Source organism: Erigeron canadensis, chromosome 5 (genome assembly GCF_010389155.1).
Source record: "Erigeron canadensis isolate Cc75 chromosome 5, C_canadensis_v1, whole genome shotgun sequence".
Lineage (NCBI taxonomy): Eukaryota > Viridiplantae > Streptophyta > Magnoliopsida > Asterales > Asteraceae > Erigeron > Erigeron canadensis.
The window spans coordinates 34,633,820-34,655,120 of record NC_057765.1 but is presented as its reverse complement, the minus strand read 5'-3'; the positions used below and the strand labels follow the sequence as shown (position 1 = coordinate 34,655,120).

General features: G+C 33.9%; 3 protein-coding genes across 3 annotated transcripts; 2 read left to right on the top strand and 1 right to left on the bottom strand.

The window, feature by feature from the left end:
* Nucleotides 1-4,823: 4,823 nt before the first annotated feature.
* LOC122601669 (probable leucine-rich repeat receptor-like protein kinase At1g35710) lies at nucleotides 4,824-7,641 on the bottom strand. Its single transcript, XM_043774410.1, has 3 exons — nucleotides 5,611-7,641; nucleotides 5,235-5,463; nucleotides 4,824-5,148 (listed from the first exon to the last, which is right to left on the bottom strand). The coding sequence occupies exons 1-3, from the start codon at nucleotides 7,639-7,641 to the stop codon at nucleotides 4,859-4,861; spliced, it is 2,550 nt and encodes an 849-aa protein (XP_043630345.1). The 3' UTR covers nucleotides 4,824-4,858.
* A 3,429-nt stretch (nucleotides 7,642-11,070) lies between these two features.
* LOC122598836 (zinc transporter 4, chloroplastic-like) lies at nucleotides 11,071-13,766 on the top strand. Its single transcript, XM_043771321.1, has 4 exons — nucleotides 11,071-11,291; nucleotides 11,402-11,456; nucleotides 11,862-12,541; nucleotides 13,051-13,766. The coding sequence occupies exons 1-4, from the start codon at nucleotides 11,277-11,279 to the stop codon at nucleotides 13,504-13,506; spliced, it is 1,206 nt and encodes a 401-aa protein (XP_043627256.1). The 5' UTR covers nucleotides 11,071-11,276; the 3' UTR covers nucleotides 13,507-13,766.
* A 3,028-nt stretch (nucleotides 13,767-16,794) lies between these two features.
* On the top strand, nucleotides 16,795-20,919 carry LOC122598837 (putative F-box/LRR-repeat protein 23). The gene is made up of 2 exons (XM_043771322.1): nucleotides 16,795-17,242; nucleotides 19,888-20,919. Exons 1-2 carry the CDS (start codon nucleotides 16,830-16,832, stop codon nucleotides 20,555-20,557), a joined length of 1,083 nt encoding a protein of 360 aa, XP_043627257.1. The 5' UTR covers nucleotides 16,795-16,829; the 3' UTR covers nucleotides 20,558-20,919.
* The last annotated feature ends 382 nt before the right edge of the window (nucleotides 20,920-21,301 follow it).

Genomic DNA, 21,301 nt, shown 5'->3' with positions numbered 1-21,301 from the left:
ATATAAGGATGGAACTCTTGACATCCATCTTTAGAGACTAGGATGTTAATCCAACCTTGGATGTTTGTTGGTGGACTATTTGATGGAAATAATTGACCAAAATAATTTAGTATAAATATTTAGAATATCATACTTTAAATTTCTTTTTCCTTGTAATTATATACGAGTATATATCTAATTATTTATATTTATTTTTTACATAAACTTGTAATTCTACTCATATATATATACTAAAAAGTAACTTTCCTTTGTGAGAGGAAAGTTACTGTAGCTAAAAGTACAAGTGGTCCAACACAAGGTACAACCACCCCAAAGCATACATAAAACAAAAACAATTAATAGGTTTAATATATATATATACTAAAAATAACTTTCCGTTGTGAGAGGAAAGTTACTGTAGCTAAAAGTACAAGTGGTCAAACACAAGGTACAACCACCCAAAAGCATACATAAAACAAAAACAATTAATAGGTTTAACGATCATTAAGTATACTCATACAAGATACAACAAATCGGGTCCTTTTTTTAACGTCTGTCAACTTTCATATTTAAATTACAACTCCTTAAACATTAGGTACAACCCATCTAAAGCAAATATATTACAAAAAAAGTGTTTTTCTTTGTTATTTTTACCACGTAACTTTTACTTTTTAAACTTTCGTTACAGAAACGTTATTTCTTACTTTTTTCCGTTTTACTTTTTGCCACATAACTTTTGAGTTTTTAAATTTTGTCACGAAAGCTTTGTTGTAAAGTTTTTGTTCTTTTCTTTTGTTTTTTTCACATAACTTTTGGTTTTTAAACTTTTTCCTCAAAAGTTTTATCTTCGCTACTTCTTTTCACATAACTTCGAGTTTTTTAACTTTATCAACCAAAGTTTCATTTTCTTTGGTTTTTAACGTATAACCGGTTTTCTTAACTTTTGCTACAAGACTTTTAATTTTTTTTGTATTTTTTTCACTGTAACTTTCATTTTTTAAAGTCTCGCTCTGAAAGTTTTTTTTTTACCGCATAGATTTTGGTTTTAAACTTTCGTTATCAAAGTTTTATTTTCTTTACTTTTTATTACAACTTTTATTTTCTTAACTTTTGACACAAATATTTAGTTTTCAGCTTAATGATTTTTAACTTTTATCACGAGATTTTTTTTTCCTCCCGGAGCACCTCCCGGGTAATTTTGTTTTTCGGCTTAATGTTTTTATAACTTTTATCACCAGAGTTATATTTTTCTCCCGGGGCAACGCCCGAGTAGAAATACTAGTTCTACTTCTAGTTTCCAAACTATTTTGTAGATTTAGAATCATGAATAACAAAAACAAATTTTTAGTTTCAACATATTATTGTATATATTATCGAAGCAATTTTTTATCTTTCTCATTTGTATGTCTAATTGCACGTATAAATTTTCAAAATGAGTTCACAAACAAAACACATGTACAACAGTGAAAAGACATTCGTTGATACTTTAATTTGGTACATCATAGAAGAAAACTATATAAAAAAAAACATGAGTTTGGCTTTAACGCGAAAATTCTTGTGAAATGAATTTTATCGTGGGATGGGATTTTGGATCTGTGAGGATGCATGCTCGTGCTGCTTGATGAACAAGAGTAATGTCCATTTTGTATTTCATGGTCGGTTAGATTAGATACGGTAGCTACAGGTCCAATACATCGTCCAATAGCGTGTCTTGATGAGTAGAACTGTTTAACGATGACAAGAGGTCTCCATCCATTTTCTCCGTATAGTTGTGGATTGTTAAATTGCGTAGCCGGGCGACTCGCCAGATGTTTTCCCCTAGGGATAATGAACTGTACACCACCATATTTTAACCGTATAACACCAAATATGTTTTAAAGTGTTTTACTAATACAAAACTTAAAGCATATTTGGTGGTTTACGGCTAAAAACTAGTGATGTAAGGATCACCACCTCCTAATTGTTTCAAGTGCCACCACTCCAAAGCTATATACGTCACATTTTTCCGTCAAACTCATGCTATAGGCAAGTTCCAATTTAATGATCATACCGAAATATTATTTAGAACAGTTTCAACAAAAGATAGACATAAAAAAAGTACAATATAAAGATTGGTTGGAAGAATCACCGTCCAGCAATCTACCTCTCAATTTTTGAAAACCTTGGAAGCTACTGATTATGATATGTGTCACACTGCACCAAGTTGCCAAAACCCTCAACGAGGACTTACCGCTGAAATAATGTGTTGGGCAAAGACCCATTTAAAGCAAAGTGGGCAAAACATAGATTTCCAAGTTCTTGGAACTTTTAACCCATCAAAATCATTACCACAAACTACAATCTACCTTCACTACAAGCTTTAACGGGAACGAGCTTCTATAGAACCCTTTCTTTTCCCCGACTACAAGTTCCACCTATAATATGGATAATAGAAGCAAAGCTTAGTGATTACATACATATAACTTTTAGTTGTATAACACATCGAAACAGACCTGATATAATTGTCATTGAGTGATTCTTAGTGGCTATCGACTTCTCATCCTCTCTTAGAAATTCCCCAGCTAAAACCAACAGTGAAGTAGGTACATCGCCAACTCCAACATCTAGCACTTTTGAGCTATTTAATAATAAACTTAAGAAATCTAACAGCTCGGGTTAAATCAATTTATCTAAATATAACCCAAGTGTAATGGTTTAATAGCACCGGAAGAAAAAAAAAAGGATAAAGAACCATTTCAAGAATACCAATGAGAAGGGACTTTAAGATAGTGATACCCTCATCAGTCAATGTAACACTACTTACTCAACTAATTGATTGTAATGCATTAGTCTGAGAACGGATGATTAAATAATCAGTAAGCCAAATACATAAAATATTAAACGTGTCAAAATCTTATTGTTTTAGGTTGATTTTTAGGCATATGAGGTTAGGTTGATTAATCATCATTTTCCATATTAAATTCCAGTAAAGTGCTACTGTTGAGCACTGAATGACATAGTAAACAAAAACACTAACCGTTCCCTTAGGCCATAAGGTTGTCTATTATTGCCATGGCTCTAACAAAGGATGCCTGATCCGAAAACATAATTAAAAATCTAAATTCAAGTTTTTATGTTTCTGAAAGAGGACAGAAAGTAATCTGACATCAGAAATTGATCTTTTCAAGGTGTGTGAAGCAATAGCACAACATGATATACATAGTTTACTAGAGATATATAAAGCATTGATATGACCAAACATTTCAACCAAGTAACCAAACATTTATTGTATGAGGTTAAGAACACTCACTGTTCCTGCTCATTCACTGTTCACTTCAGTAGCTTCATCTTCAAAAAGTCTTTCAACCCGATCAGATACAAAATACAGTAAGATGACAGTACAAAAAAAGAAAGAAAAGAAAAGTCTCTTTAATGCCATAGGAATGTAGGATAATGAGGTTGTGACATACTGCCATAGATATGAAGCAGTAAGATTGAATTTAATTTCCTGAAGGGTGTTTCTGGGAAATAGCAAATCAAATTAAGATTGAATAATGAAAACTAGTATACGAGGTATCCATTCAAGAAGATGCTTGTGTTAGTTCTTATTTCTGAGAAATGGCATGAATTCTTTAACATAAGACATATAGACTATGTATATTTCCAAGGTATATAGTGTAAGCCATACGTGAAATACAATGGTCCATTTCAATTGAAAAAATCATGTGGCCTACAGTGGTTAACATCTTAATACCTTTACAAGGGGTCTCACGTTCGAACCCCACCAGGTACAATCTTGGGGGTGGCGGGTGACAGTCCAGAATCGGTCATGGGATACCCAGGTTAGGCAATGTACATCTTACTATCTACTGAACATCTACCAATCCAAAACTACATAAACCTAATTAGTATGTATCACAATATATACAACGTAAATTTCACATTAACTGCAAACCCATATTCTCATTTCCACTAAGATACCCTTTACAAGATTGTCAAACAAACCCTTTTCATTATCATCATTTAATCATAACAACACACAAAATCCTAACTTTAAATAGTATATAACATATATATAATGGGCTCTCTCATCCATAAGACTAATCCTTTGGGTTGTGTTCTGTCATTTGATATGTAACAATGGTATGAGATCCAACTCAAAGGTGGGCTGGATGGAGCCAGCTGCGACCTAAGCGGTTGTGACTAACGAGGACTTTGGTCTCTAAGAGGGGACAATTGTTATGAATCGAAACCATTAAAAGGTATGAGACTTATCCCACGTCGGTCATATGGGCACGTGGGCAACAAATATGGGGTTTATATATCAAATGGGTTCTTTCACCCATTAGACTAGTCTTTTGGGTTGTATTCAAGGATCGAGCTCTAGCAGGCCTTTTGGGTAACTCGCTTGTATGATATTTCTTACTGAGCTCATGCTTGGCCTTATGTGACTGCTCGAATCAAAGCCACTCAAGGTCTGGAAGTGAAGAAAAGTTCAGATTTCCCCGTGTGAATGACAATTTTGCGTTGTTCCAAGTGATACCAACCCCACCACAAATAAATGGCAAAATTGGGTTTAGAAATTCATCATTAGCAATTTTAGAGTTCGTCTGAAATTGCTAAATGAAAGGATGTAAACTGCATTAATAAATAAAAAGTGAGAACCACATAGTTGCATATTTTTCCAATTCAATGGTGAAGAGCATAGAAGACTTTAAGTCAACAAATTGTTTTATTCCAAATTTCCTAGCCCATCATATGGGGTTGGTTAATTTTATTTTCATAAATAATCTCAAACTTTTCTGTTACATAGAAAAGTTTGAAAAAAAAAAATAATAGTAATAAAAAATCTTAACTCACTGTATATGGTTTTCACAATACAAATACGAAAATGATTGTTTTAACGCAAAAACTCTTGTGAAATGATTTTCATTGTAGGCCGGGACTTTGGATCTGTGAGAATGCATGTCCATGCTACTTGAAAAACACGAGCGATTTCCATTCGGATCAAGTCCTTGGGATAAGGCAGCCGCGGGTCTAATACATCGTCCAATAATGTATCTTGCCCAGTAGAAAGTTTCAATGGAGATAGAAGGTCCTTGGGATGCTTACCACTAATTGCTTCAAGTGCCACCACCCCAAAGCTATACACGTCACATTTCTCTGTCACGGTCATGCTATAGGCAAGTTCTATAAGATTATACCAAAAAGACCGTGAGTAGAGGTTTAACTGAGATTGGACATAAAAGAAGCTTAAGATTGTGTAAAAAAAGTACCTGGAGCAATGTATCCTAAGGTTCCTGCTACTACCGTTTGGTTGGACGAATCAGGATTAAGCAATCGTGCTGCTCCAAAATCAGCAATAAATCCCTCCATTTCTGAGTTCAAGAGAATGTTGTTGCTTGATATGTCTCTATGAATGACTGGTGGTATACAATCATGATGCATATATGCCAAGGCATGAGCTACCTGTTTGATAATGTTCACCCTCTTGATCCAATCCAACTGGACAGCAAATTTACTATTACTTAGTGCATAAAATAGGCTACCCTTTTCCATATACTCATAAACAAGAAAGCTGCATTTTTCATGCAAACAAAAACCATAGAGTTTCACGATGTTTTTGTGCCTTAGGTTGGTTAGCAGTTGGACCTCATTCTTAAAACTCTGGTCAAATGCTGGCTGATCTGCTTCAAATTGGTGGAGTTTTTTCAAAGCAAATACCCTACCACTGGGCAGTTTGGCTTCATAAACACTGCCATATCCACCGGTTCCAATGCAGTATTTGAGGTCAAAATCCTCTGTAGCCGTGATGAAGTCTTCGTATGCAATTGTTCCATCGTAATTCAATATTGAGCACACATCTCCATGTTTTATCATTTCAAGATGAATTGCCTCTATGGTAGCCTTTTTAAGACGTCGGTAAAGTGCATAAAAAAGTATTAAGAAGCAAATTCCAAGGAAGAGAGGAAGAAAAATTGCCAAATAGACAATGTGTTTGTTTCTTTTGTGGGCAGATTTTCCAGAGAAGTCATTGCTACTGGAGTTATTGGTAGTGAAGTCATTGACTGATAAGTCAATATATCCATACCGGTTTAGTAAATTATAAGGAAATATCCCAGTGAGATGATTCTGAGAAAAATTTATGTAACAGGAGTGATTTTTAATACTCAAAAGAGGTATTTCTCCTACTAAATTATTACAACTAAGGTCCACATAGTCTAAATAATAGCAAACACTTAGTCTAACTCCAGTCAAAAGGTTCTTAGATAGGTCTAAATGCTGCAGATTACATGGGGCCTGAAACTTCAAGACGTTTCCTGATAGATGGTTGAATGAAAGATCGAGATAAGAAAGTTTCGACCACTTTCCAAATTCCTGATGAAGAGGACCCCCAAGACTATTATCACTAAGATCAAGATCATCTAAATTCGTCAAATTTGATAACGCTAGAGGGATGGGGCCACTGATGTAATTCGAGTACAGGTATAAATACACCAGTTTGGTAAGATTACCAAAACTTAAAGGGATGGCGCCATCAAGATTATTGTCGCCCAGGTTCAAACTTTCTAGACTTTGGAAGTTACTTAGTTCCTGAGGGATAGATGCATTCAGTTGATTTGTGCTCAAGTGAAGGAGTTTAAGATTGACCATGGAACCAAAAGATGGTGGGATTGAACCAGTAAGTTGGTTTTCTCTGAGGTCAAGGTATCTTAAATGGGTGAGATTGGTGAGTGAAACAGGTATGTTACCACTAAAACTGTTTATAGAAAGATCAAGGTACTCTAAATGGATGAGATTGTTCAGTGAAACAGGTAACTTACCACTGAAATTGTTGCTAAAAAGGTCAAGGTATTCTAAATGGGTGAGATTGGTGAGTGAAGCAGGTACCTTACCACTAAAACTGTTTCTAGAAAGATCAAGGTAATCTAAATGGATGAGATTGTTAAAAGAAACGGGAAAGTTACCCCGGAAATTGTTGTTAAAAAGATCAAGGTATTCTAAACGGGTGAGATTGGTGAGGGAAACAGGTATGCTACCACTGAAATGGTTAATAGAAATATCAAGGTACTCTAAATGGATGAGATTGTTAAGTGAAACCGGGAACTTGCCCCTGAAATTGTTGCTAAAAACATCAAGGTATTCTAAATGGGTAAGATTGGCAAGTGAAACAGGTAAATTACCACTGAAATTGTTTCTGGAAAAATCAAGGAATTCTAAATGGGTAAGATTAGAAAGTGAAACAGGTAAGTTACCACTGAGTTTGTTCCTAGAAAGATCAAGGTATTCTAAATGGGCGAGATTGGTGAGTGAAACAGGTAACATACCAGAGAGGCGATTCCAAGTAAGTGAGAGCTCAGTCAGATTTGATAGCAAACCAATCTCCTCTGGAATGCTCCCTTCAAGCATAAAGTTTTGAATGTAAAGGCTCTCAAGATTCGGAAATGCAGAAAAGTCTAGGCTTCGAAGATCACGTGGACCTTCATTGACACTATTAGATGCAGCTATATGGTTGATTATACGTATAGAAACTACACTTCCTGCTTTATTGCAAGTTACTCCAGACCAAAACACACAATGATCTGAACCATTTAGATATCTCGGCCACCATTTAGTCGCAAGCAATGCTTTTCTCTCAAATGATTTGTTAAAAGAATCAGTAGCACTTGTTTTCGATAACATAATAAACAGGAGCATCATAAATACAGAAAGAGTTTGATGAATGGGAAAAACAATCTTGGAGGAAAGACATGACCACATTGTTTGCTTTATTTGATAATTATCAACAATTAAGGAATCTGGATAACAAATATTTATTTGATTAACACATATATATTCATATTCATAGCAGGAACTATGGCCGAGTAGTCTGAAATGTAACTACTACTCAGGCTACCAAGACAGTTGACTTTTTGAAGTCAAAAGGAAACATATAAAACACTCATCAAGACAGCTATCATATGTTTAATTATAATTTCATATATGTATATAATAACCCCATATTCTCATTTCAACTTTATTAAAATAACATTTTGCAAGATACTCAACCAAACCCATTTTATTCATTTATCATCATTTCATTACAACACACAAAATCCTAACTTTCAAATAGTATAAAACATAGTATATATAAATATATATTCTGGTCTAATCATAATAAAAATGAAAGAATAGACATACTTGGTTTTCTTGGATCAAGCAGGAGATGGTATAATTTCAAAAGGCAGTGTGTGTAAAGTCAGTCAGTCAGTGTATTTCATTGGTCACATGGGTCATGGGTTCATGGGACAGATGATTGGGTCATCAAGTCTTGCTAAATGGGTCTGGGTTAAAAGGGTAGTCAACTAGTAATTGACCGGCGAAATATGTGGAACTTTTCATCAAAGTGGATGCTGGATTTATGCTTAAGTAAATAAAAACGTGCAACCAGATATGACAGTGGACTTTTAGAAATTAAGAGATGATAGTTTAATATTTATTTTTGCTTGGTTTTTTTTGTTGTGCCTAATATGATAAATATTAAACCATCATGTGTTTGTACCTAATATCCATAAAATTTTGGATAGTTTTCACCTTTCTAAATAAAGTTGAATCATTTTAACCATTAAATTAAAATTAATTGTCAAAATTTAGAAATCATTTTTTAATCTTGACATTTGAAATTAATTTAATGGTTAAGATATCCATTTTTACTAAAAAGTTAAAAATAACTTGAGAGGATTTTAATCCTAAAGTTTTATATATTCAGTTTATAACAACTTTTTTCTAAAACTCAAATGAGCCGTTTCCAAGCCTTTTCGTAGCCACCTTCATATCCTACCTATTGAGACTAAGGGCGGTTCTCTTTAGGACCAAACTAGGTCCACATGCCTACGTTAAATTGAAAATTATTTTAGCGAGCATATAAGAATTTATGATTTGACACATGTTATCTAATAGTTTGGACTTAGGTAGATTATAAAGTACATTTTTTTTTGAAACATTTGAAATAAATAAATTATAACTAAATATACTTATTTTTTTATTCTTAAATTCGTTAGTTATAAAATAAAACAATTTAGAAAGACACATATGTTTTTCTTCTAATTCTAATGGTTCATTAGTAGCATATCAGCAAACATTTATAGTTTTAGTTACTATTCTATCGGTTCTAATTCAAAATTTCTAATACTTTAAACACTAAATTTTTCAAAAAAATTCTTGAGTAGTGCTATTGTGTAATAATAATACTCTAACAACTAATTTAACAAGATTTAAGAGTGGTTGTGATAGGAAACTTGAAATCAAGAATAAAGATGAACCACACAATATATAGCAAGAATCAATTATTATAGTAAGTATTGTACAATAATAAAAACGCATTACATTTGTTCGTTATTAAGATAATAGTCGGAATACACATAGAGTTAATGTTATGACAAAATAAAACTAGAATATCTTTTGAGAATTTTGATTTATTGTTAGTAAGTACTTTATGTAATAACTCGTTTTGTGAAATAAATTTAATTTAATACATATGATATTTTATAAAGACTCAGTCGTTATTAGATACGGGAAGAAATTTTTTTTTTCTTAAGTTATATTTGGAGTCACATGATTTTTATTTTTAGATGTGTCACTAAGACCTTCAAACATCTTATATAATACATCGTGATGTTAACTATGAGTTCGGTGTACGTCTTGGATATAATCATTTCGAACTCATCTTTGTGTACGGCAAAGCATGAACTTTTTGATGAAACGGCATGGAATTGTCCTTTTATTCGAGCCTCACGCAGTCATATGGCGGGTTGATGTCATCATCATATCTTTTTCGTATTTATATAATCCAAATATCATTAGATTCTTCAACTTTGGGTCATTTACATGATAGTACTTAAAATATTAAGTTACTCAATAACTGGTCCTTATAGTTCTTCCCTCATATTTCCCTTATATTAACTCCACCATAAATATAAGTTCAAGTGCATATGATTTGTTGCACGCTAGCTACCAGCCTACCACATTATAATCACACAAACACGTTATCACCACACAATCATTACATTACCGCACCCACATTGAACGACGATTGTTTTCTCCCACATTGAACCACGATTGTCTTATCCCACTTCGTTGATATCGTTACAGTCACCGTACTTTAAGCATAAATCCTTGTATTTTGTTCTAATCTTATATTATGGGCATTGTAGATATTTTCACTGGGTGATATTCTTATGTTATTATGCGTTTCATGAAAAAAGTCATAAACTTTGGGGGGAACTTTCAGAGACGACGACTTGTCGTCGTTGTTTAACAATATTTTTTTTCCCATTGCTTTTATATATGTGAGAATTAGATTATATCGTCGCAAAACGATTATTGACTGGAAAATAAAAACAATTAATTTTGTTTGTCGTTTTTCGACATTACGAGATGACATCTCCTAATGTTAGATTTTGCAATGTCAGTTTGAATGAGAGGGGTTTGTCCTTTGTTTGTTTGGTTTCTATAGTTGCAGTTTCTAGGGTCGTTGTATATGTAGGTCGAATGTGGTCCAAATTATTATTATTATTATTATGTTGTACTATATTGTCTATACCACGAACCACTGGGTTGATAGCCCAGTGGCCACCGCCTCCTTCACAAGGGATCTAGGAGTCTGTAAGGCGCGAGTTCGAATCTTGGCGCAACCCATTATTCGTTATTCCCACCTACTCCCTGGGGAATTCACCGGGATGCCAATATGCGATAGTGCGGCATGGTACCCAAAGGTACAAGGGGCTAAGTGGTTCCCTCCCAATTACCATTTTTTTATTGTCTATACCACGACAAATGATAGAGTGAAGGTCCAAAAACAACAAAAATCAACAATACAAGGTCTAATTTTGTAAAGTGTTAAACAAAAGTTCCAAACCTTACTTGAATACCAAACTTAAAGGTTCTCAAATGCAACATTAAGTACCGAATAGTAGAAATAGTGAGAACTCATCAAAGAATTGAAAATGATGTCAACACCATTTCTCTTCTAACTCTTGAAAATTTCCTGGACTTTTTGTTTCATACATTCCATGATATATACCCTACCATCTATCGTAACTATGTCGACATTTATCTCTACCTAGCTAGTTTTCTTCTTACAAGCATCAGAGAAACATGCACCCGCACGCCATTAAGTATACTTACTATATTTACTTAAGCAAGTAACCAGCCATGGTTAATTTGTTAACTTGGGTGTGATCAAGTTTCAAGAACAACTAGCTAGCTTCCCCAATTGATTCTATAAATATAAATTCTGTAATCAATTGTTATATTGTATAATTACAGACACGCACAACATGTCTGTATTTGAGGTATCTATCTATCTATATATATATATCTCTCTCTTTTTACATCATATGTATATGTTTTTTATGTATTATGATGTAATCTAATTAAGTTGCATGGTTGAATTGTATTTCAGGAGCTCTACCCTTTGCTTAATTTGACACTTACAGAAAATGTTCGAATTTCACAAGGTAATTCGATTACCCTTTGATTATAGATTTGTGATGAGTTTTTCTTTTGGAGTTTGAATTTAATGTTTTTAGAGATCTTTGATGATGATAATTAATGTTTATGATTGGTTTGTTACTCTATCATTCTCATAGATGTGCTGTAGTTTGACTTTCAATATAGAGTCATTCTCCAGGAATATGAAACTTTGAGAAATATTTTGATAAGATAATTTACTACAAATTTTATTAACCAATTGAAAATGTGATAACTAGCATGATACAAAGTACTCGCATCAAAGAATCACACTATGATCGTAATGGCGGATACATTTTGATAAGAAAGCAAAATGTGTTTTAGTATATATGTAAACTAGAGTCAATTCCTCTTTTTTTTTTTTATCAACTCTTTTTGGATCCTATATGAAGGATATCTTTTCAGGAACATTACTGAATCATTGTCAATGGCTAGTTGTGGTGACTCAGATGAGTTAGACCCGTGCCGTAATGATAAGGCTGCTTTCCTGCTTAAATTTGTGGCCATTGCTGCCATTCTTCTAACTGGAATCGTAGGCGTTTCTATTCCATTGGTTGGCAAGAACTGGAGGTTCCTAAGAACCGATTCCAATATCTTTTTTGCTACCAAGGCGTTTGCGGCTGGTGTCATCTTAGCTACCGGATTTGTGCACATGCTACCAGATGCTACAGAGGCCTTAACAAACCCATGTCTCCCTGCAACCCTTTGGGCCCGGTTCCCCTTTTCCGGTTTTATTGCAATGATGGCTTCTTTGACCACATTACTTGTTGACTTTGTTAGCACTCAGTACTATGAGAGTAAAAAAGTGAACAAAATCCATGATGTTCAAGATAATTTAGTTACTTCTGATACAGAATCTTTGATAACTCCTGTGGCCGTTAATGAGAATGAGAAGGTGTTTGGGGAAGAAGACAGTGGTGGGATTCACATAGTGGGAATTCATGCCCATGCTGCACATCATAGTCACAGTCACAAAGAAGCAAGTGAGCATTCGGAAGGACCCTCGCATATGCATTCCCATGGTCTAAATGATGATGCTGAAGACAGTGTTCGGCATGCCGTTGTTTCACAGGTAGCATACTTGATCATTATTTGGTGCAACTAATATCTTGTTAAAATGCTTTTAGATGTATGATAGCTTTTTCGGTCATTGTCAACTTATGGTGGTTCTTTTAGTCCAGTAATGAGTAAGTGGTCAGATTTTGGTGTTATAATCGATATTCAGTTCTTTCAGGTGGAACTGTTGAACAGGTCGTGTAGGTCAAACTGCTCAGAAGTCACCCCACATGTGATCAAAATGCAAAAAATCTGTCTATATCTCCATATTTCAAAGTACATAGTATTATCATATCATATCATCCTAGTAAATATTTGTAAAACTTATGAAAAGAGACAGAAAGTTTCTGTAGAGTCTCTGTCCATCCAATGCAACCCATTACCCATTTTGACATGTTATTTATCCCACTGATTTTGCATCTGCTAAACATCGTAATTGATTAATTCAAAAAGGAAAAAGCACTATACTTTGTAAAGTAAAGAATGTTAAGCAATCATTTAGTAACCTATTTCTGCATTTGATAGGTGTTGGAACTCGGAATTGTGTCACATTCAATCCTAATCGGACTTTCACTAGGCGTTTCACAAAGCCCGTGTACCATTAGACCATTACTTGGAGCATTATCATTCCATCAATTCTTTGAAGGGTTTGCACTAGGAGGGTGTGTTTCTCAGGCCAAACTCGGGTCTCTTCATTCGACTATAATGGCATGCTTTTTTGCTGTAACAACTCCTTTAGGGGTCGGTATAGGCATGACGATCAGCTCATTTTACAACCCTTACAGCCCTAGAGCTCTAATTATCGAAGGGGTACTTGATTCCATATCTGCTGGGATTTTGGTTTATATGGCTTTAGTTGATCTTATTGCTGCTGATTTCATGAGCAAAAAGATGAGATGCAATGCTAGACTTCAAGTAGCCTCATATATTGCATTGTTCCTTGGGGCCGGATTAATGGCCTTTCTTGCAGTTTGGTCATGATAAAGAAATAAAGTGCATAATAAAGCTACCAAAATCCTATAACTACTCTTTATGAGCTCTTGTTTAGCCTGAACGTGGGCTTAAAACATAGAAACGCTCATGAGTATGTAATATGAGTGTTGTAATTCTTATGATCAAGCTAGATAGTATGTAGGCTTTTGAGAATATTCTGCGATTTTGCCAGAGTATGTATGTACCATGAGTGTTGTAATTATTATTGGAATCAATGAAGGTACCACACTACCAAGTATCTTTATGAATTTACCAGTTTACTACAGCTGTGCAGAATATGCTACTATAAAATTTGTACAATGGGGTAAGTTTATAAAAATCTGTTGTATCAATATGGACTCCAATTCTTATGTATATGGATTTAAAATATTTTTGTTCCGTTTCATTGTTCCATTTTGGTCAGTTTAATAAATTGTCACGGCAACGAAGCAAACTAGTCACCACCAAACGGTAATTTAAAGAAGCATGTAGCAACAAAAGATTTCATGTGTATCCAAATCGCTTTTAGCAATGTAAACACTAGGTTCCAACTTTCAAATAGATATAGATACTAAATTAAAAGGATGATCTATGAAAATCTGATCTGTACTTTCCCATATACCTTAAAAATCTGCTTTTCATGGAACCCTTGGGAAAGGAATTACATCTCTAATATTATCGATTCCTGTTGCAAAAAGTATCATCCTCTTAAACCCAAGTCCAAACCCACTGTGCTTCACAGTCCTATAACGACGCAGATCAAGGTACCACTCATATGGCTCAAGTGGCAATCCCATTTCAAGCATCCTGCATACCATGAATAAAAATTATGTTTTAACAAACCCGGTAACATAAAACCGTCTACATAGCGCATTTTTACAGATACCTCATTTCCAATTCTCCTGCATGTGACTACCCGGGCTTACAATTTCAACCCATTTACTCATATATGGGTCAATATAGGTTATCTTTTAAATCTAACGAGTTTCAAGCATTAAATAAATTTAAAAAATGGCTATAGAAAAGGAATGGGCCAAGTGGGTTAAAAATGGCCCTAAGTGTTATTTTCTTAATAGAAAAAACCTCCTACACTATACCTGTTTTATATAACTAAACCATTAACATTTTCAAATTTGATACATCACTCACCTTCGTTGATGTCACTTGTCTTCTTTATGTTTTTATTTTTCATTTTGATTTATATCATTACTTTTAGAGTAGTAATGTTTTAATGTTTCACACTTTATAACCGGTAACTTTTTTTAAAATACTTTTGTATTTTTACCATTAAAGTTTTATTTTCGATGATTCATGGTACTACAGTTTTGATTTTTTTTTCACCGTCAAAGTTTTCATGTTCTTATTTTTATCTTCCAAGAAAGCTTGCAATCATTATTTCGTCACCGAAGTTTTGTGTTTTATGATTTATGTTCTATTGTTTAACGATACGTTTCTTGTCCGATGGTAACGGTTGACATGTTAAAATTATGACCAACATTAAAATATATGTCTGATTGTTATCCTCGACCAATGGCCGGGTATAACGCTAGTTATAACGTATTTAAACTTTTTTCGCGTGAACAGTGAAGCACTTGCATTTTTTGTTTTTTTTTTCTTTCCATTTTTTAGCTAGTGTGTTTTATTGATGTCACTTGCTGTGTTGTGGAGACGACACTTGCATTTTATGTGTTTTATTGATGTCACTTGCCTTCTTTGTGTTTTTATTTTTTATTTTGATTTATATCATTACTTTTATATTAGTAATGTTTCACACTTAACCACTAACTTTTTTTTAAAGACTTTTGTATTTTTATCATTAAAGTTTTATTTTCGATGATTCATGGTATTACGGTTTTAGACTTTTTTTTAACCGTTAAATTTTTTATCTTCTTAACTTTATCTTTCAAAAAAGGTTGCAATTATTATTTCGCCACCAAAGTTTTGTTTTTTATGATTTACGTTGTATTGTTTAACGATAAGTTTTCTTTATCCGATGGTAACAGTTGACATATTAAAATTATGACCCGCATTAAAGTATATATTTGATTGTTATCGCGGCCAACAACCGGGTATAATACTAGTTAGTTTTTAAAAAGAATTTAGAAACAAGTTATCGTGAAAGGATTTACTGGTTAAAGTTGAAAGACTAAAATATTACCACCCTAAATAAAATGAAAAATTGAAAACCCAATAAGTTAAGTTAACATGTCCACAATACGTTAACTTAAACACTAAAATTAAAAAAAAAATCAACCAGACAGGCAGGAGCCACCAATAACCTAAAATCTGTCAAACTACCCGTTTCAGTCCTACAACTTCATAATACCGGAGGATTCATTCCATATGCTACAAACCTTAAACTAATAATAATAAAAAAAAAAAAAAGACACAGTACAGTGTAATTCTCATACCTTATTTTTGTGAACCTCGTAATTCTTTTATCGTTGGCTTCCTCCAATTAGTTCACCAACCTAAAGTAAAGTAGAATATTTACCGCGCGCATAATGTATGCAGTTTTGCTATATGACACCTTAAATACAAATGTGCTAATAGCAAAAAAAAAAAAAAAAAAAAACATGCGCTTTTGTTTATAATTGTTTGTTAAGTATCGGATGTTGTAACAAGGGTCACATGTTTAAATTCCATCTCGAGCATTGTTACTAGACAATATTCTGGCGTGCAAGTTAAATTTACCGGGTGAGGCGGGCGGGGAAGGGAATCAGGTAGGCCCTCGGTGCCAGTCCGGATACCCGTGGTCTAGGCCTTCGCTGTTCTAAAAAAAAAAAATTTGTTATGTTATTCTTACTTTTTTTTTCAGTTAATTTAGTTTGTTATCAATCATAGTTTGATTATGACTTCTCTTTATAACATAAAAGTATTTATTATTTTAAATTTGTTTTGTTCATGTTTTATTATTTTTCTTTGATATATGTATTTTGATACTTTCCATCCAACGGATAGATATGAAAACTAGTATTAAAAACATAAAAGAAACAACGTATTATAAGAAAAAATAAATAAAATAAGAGAGGGCGCATATTATGAGGAATTAGGAGAAGAATTATGTTGGAAAAAAATATTAGAATTGTCAGGTGATCTCCAACTCACTCTTTTAATTATAAGGAATTAAGGATAGTTACTAAATTGAAATGAAATGTACAACACATGGTTATAAACTTATAAACAATTTTCTAAATAAAATGGTTTATAGATTTATTGGATCTTTGGGCTTTGGGCGATGGTAATTCAAAATTGAAAAAACAAAAATAAATAAGAAAGAGGGGGGGCGGGAGTCTAGGGTTTCACCACCACTAAAAATCTGCAACTGAAAAATGAAGAACAAAACAAAACCAAATCAGTATCATTTCAAAGGCACAAAGAAGGTCAAGTTTGTTCTAAAACCAAAGCAGCAGCATCAGCGATGGCAGGCGGCGGCGGCGACGGCGACGGCGACGAAAAGGAACTGGTTGGACCTTCCGTCAGATGTAACGGCGAATATACTCTCTAGAGTTGGTGTGTTTGACATACTTGAAAATGTGCAGAAAGTGTGCACTACTTGGTATCAAATCTGTAAGGACCCCACTTTTTGGAGGGTTGTTTCTATTGACAATTCTTCAAACCTAATTGGATTGTCTGTATGTTCAAATGTTGTTAAGCATGTTGTGACTAGAAGCCAAGGCCAGTTGGTTGATATCTCTATGAAGGAAGTTTGCGATAAATACCTTCTTCAGTTTATTGCTGACAGGTATATATATATACTTCTTTTTAATAATTATAACCCCTATTTTTGTTAGACAATGGTTAGATGCAAAGGTACCAAATTACCCTTAATAAACACCCCTATGGAAATGGTTATTAGAGATTATCAAATTCACCTATAATGAATTAATTTACACTTACCCTTATCTTGCTAATTTACACTCTAAAATATTTCCACTATCATCATTACATCAACTTACACGGTAACCACTCAGACAATAATTGTCGATTGCATCACCACCCATCACCGACACCACTAAACCACCGTCTCCGTCACCGCCGCCACATTGCGCGGGTACCATGCTAGTGTATATATATATGCGAACCCATTCTGTTTTTCAGTTTCTAGTAGTCTTGAATTGTTGTTTTGTTGGTGGCGGGCCAATTGATTTTAGAAACTATTGCATAATAATAGTACTATATTATATATATATATATATATATATATAGGGGTGAGTTATTTTAGGACCACCACCTTATTTTGGACCAACTCCTTATTTTAGGACATGCGTTTTTTGTAAATTACACAACACCATCATCATCTACATGGATATACAAGACTTTTTTGTAAAAGCACTAAGATTTTTCTAGCGATGGGCCCACCAGAAAATCATGTGTAAGTTAACTTACACATGATTTTCCGGCTAATTTGGACCAACCGGAAAATCATGTGTAAGTTAACTTACACATGTGTAAGTTATGTGTAAGTTACTTACACATGTGTTAGTTAACTTACACCTATATATATATATATATATATATGTTTTTGGGGTTGTTTGGTGTTGCATTTTCAAAACAAATTGTGTTTTCAAAATAGATTTTGCGTATGTACATGTTTATCCAAAATTACGTTTTCATAGCAAATAAGCAATTTTTAATCCAAACACTTTTTTTGGATTATTTGTGTTTTATAAACCCAATAATCAAATAATCACTTTAAAACGTAATCCCAAACACCCTCTTGTAGACATTGTGTGTGGACTGAGGCCACACTTTTAGTAGCTCGTATAATAACTGTCAGAATATGTGTCTTATTGCTTCTTGATATAAGTCATGCTAAATTGATTTCATTGATATGAAAGTTGAATCTTTTCTTTACCTTTTTGTTGTTTTAAAGTATGGCTGCTTATATGATGATCAAATGAACTAAGTATCTTTTTTTTTTTTTATCACTAATAGAAATGATAGGCTTATGTTTGAAGCTGTGTTAGGAGTTACACGCATCTGAAAACCAGTGCTCTGGGTCGTGAAACACAAAACGTAACCATGGGAAAAGAAACTAAATTGTAGCTGAATATAACTGTCCTTGCTACTCGAGTCCAAAACAATACAATCTGCATTTCAGCATTTGATAGATTCCTATTTTAAAGTGATGCTGAAGTCCACATGATCAGAATAAGACCTCAGCATATGATTTGCTCTGTTTTATCAATGAGATTCAGAGCCTGGGTCTGACATCTCTATTATTGAGTTGGGATCAAAAAATTTAGGGATAAAAGACATAGGTCATAGGTGACACCGGACCACTTTTCATAGTTAAATACTTTTTTTTTTACAAAGGCAGTTAAATACTTAAATTACACCATGTGATTTGTAAGCACCCATAGGCCATTTGCTCTATATACACTGCAGTTACCAGGGATGAAAATAACTTCAGCTAATAAAAACTAACTTGGCAGCTGTTATTATCTTGGTTTAAAAAGCGCACCTTAAGCGCTAGGAGCACCTAGGAGCTAGGCGAAACGGTTCGTAGTCTATTAAGTGCAGGGTGTACAAAAAGCAGTCGATTTTTGAGATTTTTAGCGCTTTTTTATTGATCACAGGCGCTAAAAAAGCGTGGGATTTTTGTACAGGACTCATAGTATTTGGAATTGATGATGATGGGGATAGTGATTAGGGCTTCTAGTTTAACATTTTAACCTTGGAACCTTCTAGCAACCTACTTTGATTACCTACCTTATGTGATTAACTGATTATTAGTTTCTAGCTACTAGGTTCTTTTGCTACTTAAAGGTGCCTTTGCTATATATATAATTATATGATGGTTTTTTTTTATATATAATGTTGTTTTAGTTTTTTTTTATATGTTATAAATACTATGTAATTATGAATAATTTTTTTATACAAGTGTGCGCCTTGCGCTTCGGAAATGGACTGTATCGCTTTTGTGTGCCTCACGCTTTTTTTAAAAAAAGGTTATTATACTCTAAAACCCAATTTTATCTAGACAGCGACTCAAATCATCATCTATCAGTAACCATGTATGTACTTTTTTTTTATGTGTAAAATGCTAGTAACTTAAGAACATTAATCCAGCAACTTTAATAGAAATTGAATAAATCCAATGTAGCATATTGTTAGGGAATTTGATAGTTATCATCAACGACTGCGGTAAGTGTTGGCAGCCTTGAAAAGAACCCTTTTGGTAGTTCTGCTTAATTTCTAGTCCAACACCCCTAAATAAACTCTATCTGCATTCGATTTGTAACATGCAGCTTCTTTTCTCTAGATACCTACAGTAACTTGTAAACCCCTGCATAATCTGATACTTTTTTATTGAAATTATAAACATTCCCAAGTTTCAACAATGAAATGATGGCAATTTTCTGTTTTTCCTTGTTTCTCTGGCAGATCACCTCAACTTAGACGTCTTGAAATTATCTATGGTGTTGGTGAAATGTATGTAGTTTGGCGTGAATCATTGAAGAAATTAGCATTATTGGAGGAACTCAGCCTTTTTGAAACAGAATTTTCAGACAAAGATATCAAAGCTGCTGGCCGCTACTGTCCCCTGTTAACATCACTCAAAGTTAATGAAAAACCGTATATATTCTGTAATGATCATGTTAATGATGAGCAGTACATGAGTGACAGGAATGCTTTCGCTGTAGCAATTGGGAAAAACCTTCCTGATTTAAGGCATCTTGAACTCATTGGAAATACCATGACGAATACTGGGTTAAAGGCGATTCTGGATGGTTGTCGTCACCTTGAATCACTTGACTTGCGTCAGGTTTTGTACATTGATCTTAAGGGAGCCCTTGGAAAAAGATGTTCTGAACAGATCAAACATCTAAAGCTTCCTCATGATTCTCTTGAAGGCTTCCAATATCTTGATGAAAATGTTGACGCGCCATGTGATGTTACTTCTGAGTCTGACTTACAGGGTTATGGTGATCCTTTCTACCCTGGCTTTGATTATGAGGATCCTGATGATGATTGTGATGAAAATGATTATGTGGAAGACTTTATATTGTTGCATGAGGCGATGGCTTTTATGGCTATGTACAGAGATAGGTGAACTCTGTGTTACCATGAATTTCACTTGCCAAAGTCCTTTTGCATAGGATACTTGCAGTGGTTGGTTTTTATATTGTTAGATGAAGATGTAGCTGTTGACTTCGTGGACAACTGTCTTTTTGGCTTTGGCAGGAAAGCTGAATTTGGTAATCACTGTTCTGGTGATGGTTGTCCAATAACAGGAATGTGATTTCAAACCTCGAAACATTTATGGGTTATATATCCATCTTTGTGCTCAAGTTCTTGTAAACACTAAAGATGATGGTTTGTGATTTTATCATATGTTCTTGGAATTGAAATGCCTTCCCTTGATAGTTGTGAATCCTATTTGGCTAGTTATGTCGTTATAATCATTTAGTAGTAGATACGGAATTTGGTTTTTATTCGAAATTGAAGGTCCATGCCTTCTCAACTTATTTTATGCTTTAGGTATCAGTTATATGTATTTCTAAGAATCTCCCAACAGTTTTCTTGTTATGCCCCTATTTCGGTTCCTTGGCGATCTTTTTAGTGTTTTATCTGAGGCCCTAATTCGTGGATCTGGTCATTTTATGGGTAGTGCTACACCTGGACAGAACATATGAACTTCTGTCTTGCTTTTGGTGTTCTGTATTTAGCATCTTGGTAGACTATTATAGGATGTTGTATGCTTGTTCTGTTTTCTGCAGTTTAGCTTAGTCTTGTTTAAATCTGTCGATTATTTCCACTTTTTCACTAGGTAGAGTGTCAATTATTTAGATAATAA

Coding starts and splice junctions, on each gene's coding strand:
- LOC122598836 (XM_043771321.1), top strand. Junction 11,457..11,861: donor AAATGTTCGAATTTCACAAG/GTAATTCGATTA, acceptor TCCTATATGAAG/GATATCTTTTCAGGAACATT. Junction 12,542..13,050: donor GGCATGCCGTTGTTTCACAG/GTAGCATACTTG, acceptor TGCATTTGATAG/GTGTTGGAACTCGGAATTGT.
- LOC122598837 (XM_043771322.1), top strand. CDS start 16,830: ATGAAGAACAAAACAAAACCAAATCAGTATCATTTCAAAGGCACAAAG. Junction 17,243..19,887: donor CTTCAGTTTATTGCTGACAG/GTATATATATAT, acceptor TTTCTCTGGCAG/ATCACCTCAACTTAGACGTC.
- LOC122601669 (XM_043774410.1), bottom strand. CDS start 7,641: ATGTTATCGAAAACAAGTGCTACTGATTCTTTTAACAAATCATTTGAG. Junction 5,464..5,610: donor ACCAGAGTTTTAAGAATGAG/GTCCAACTGCTA, acceptor TTTGCTGTCCAG/TTGGATTGGATCAAGAGGGT. Junction 5,149..5,234: donor CTTAGGATACATTGCTCCAG/GTACTTTTTTTA, acceptor ATAATCTTATAG/AACTTGCCTATAGCATGACC.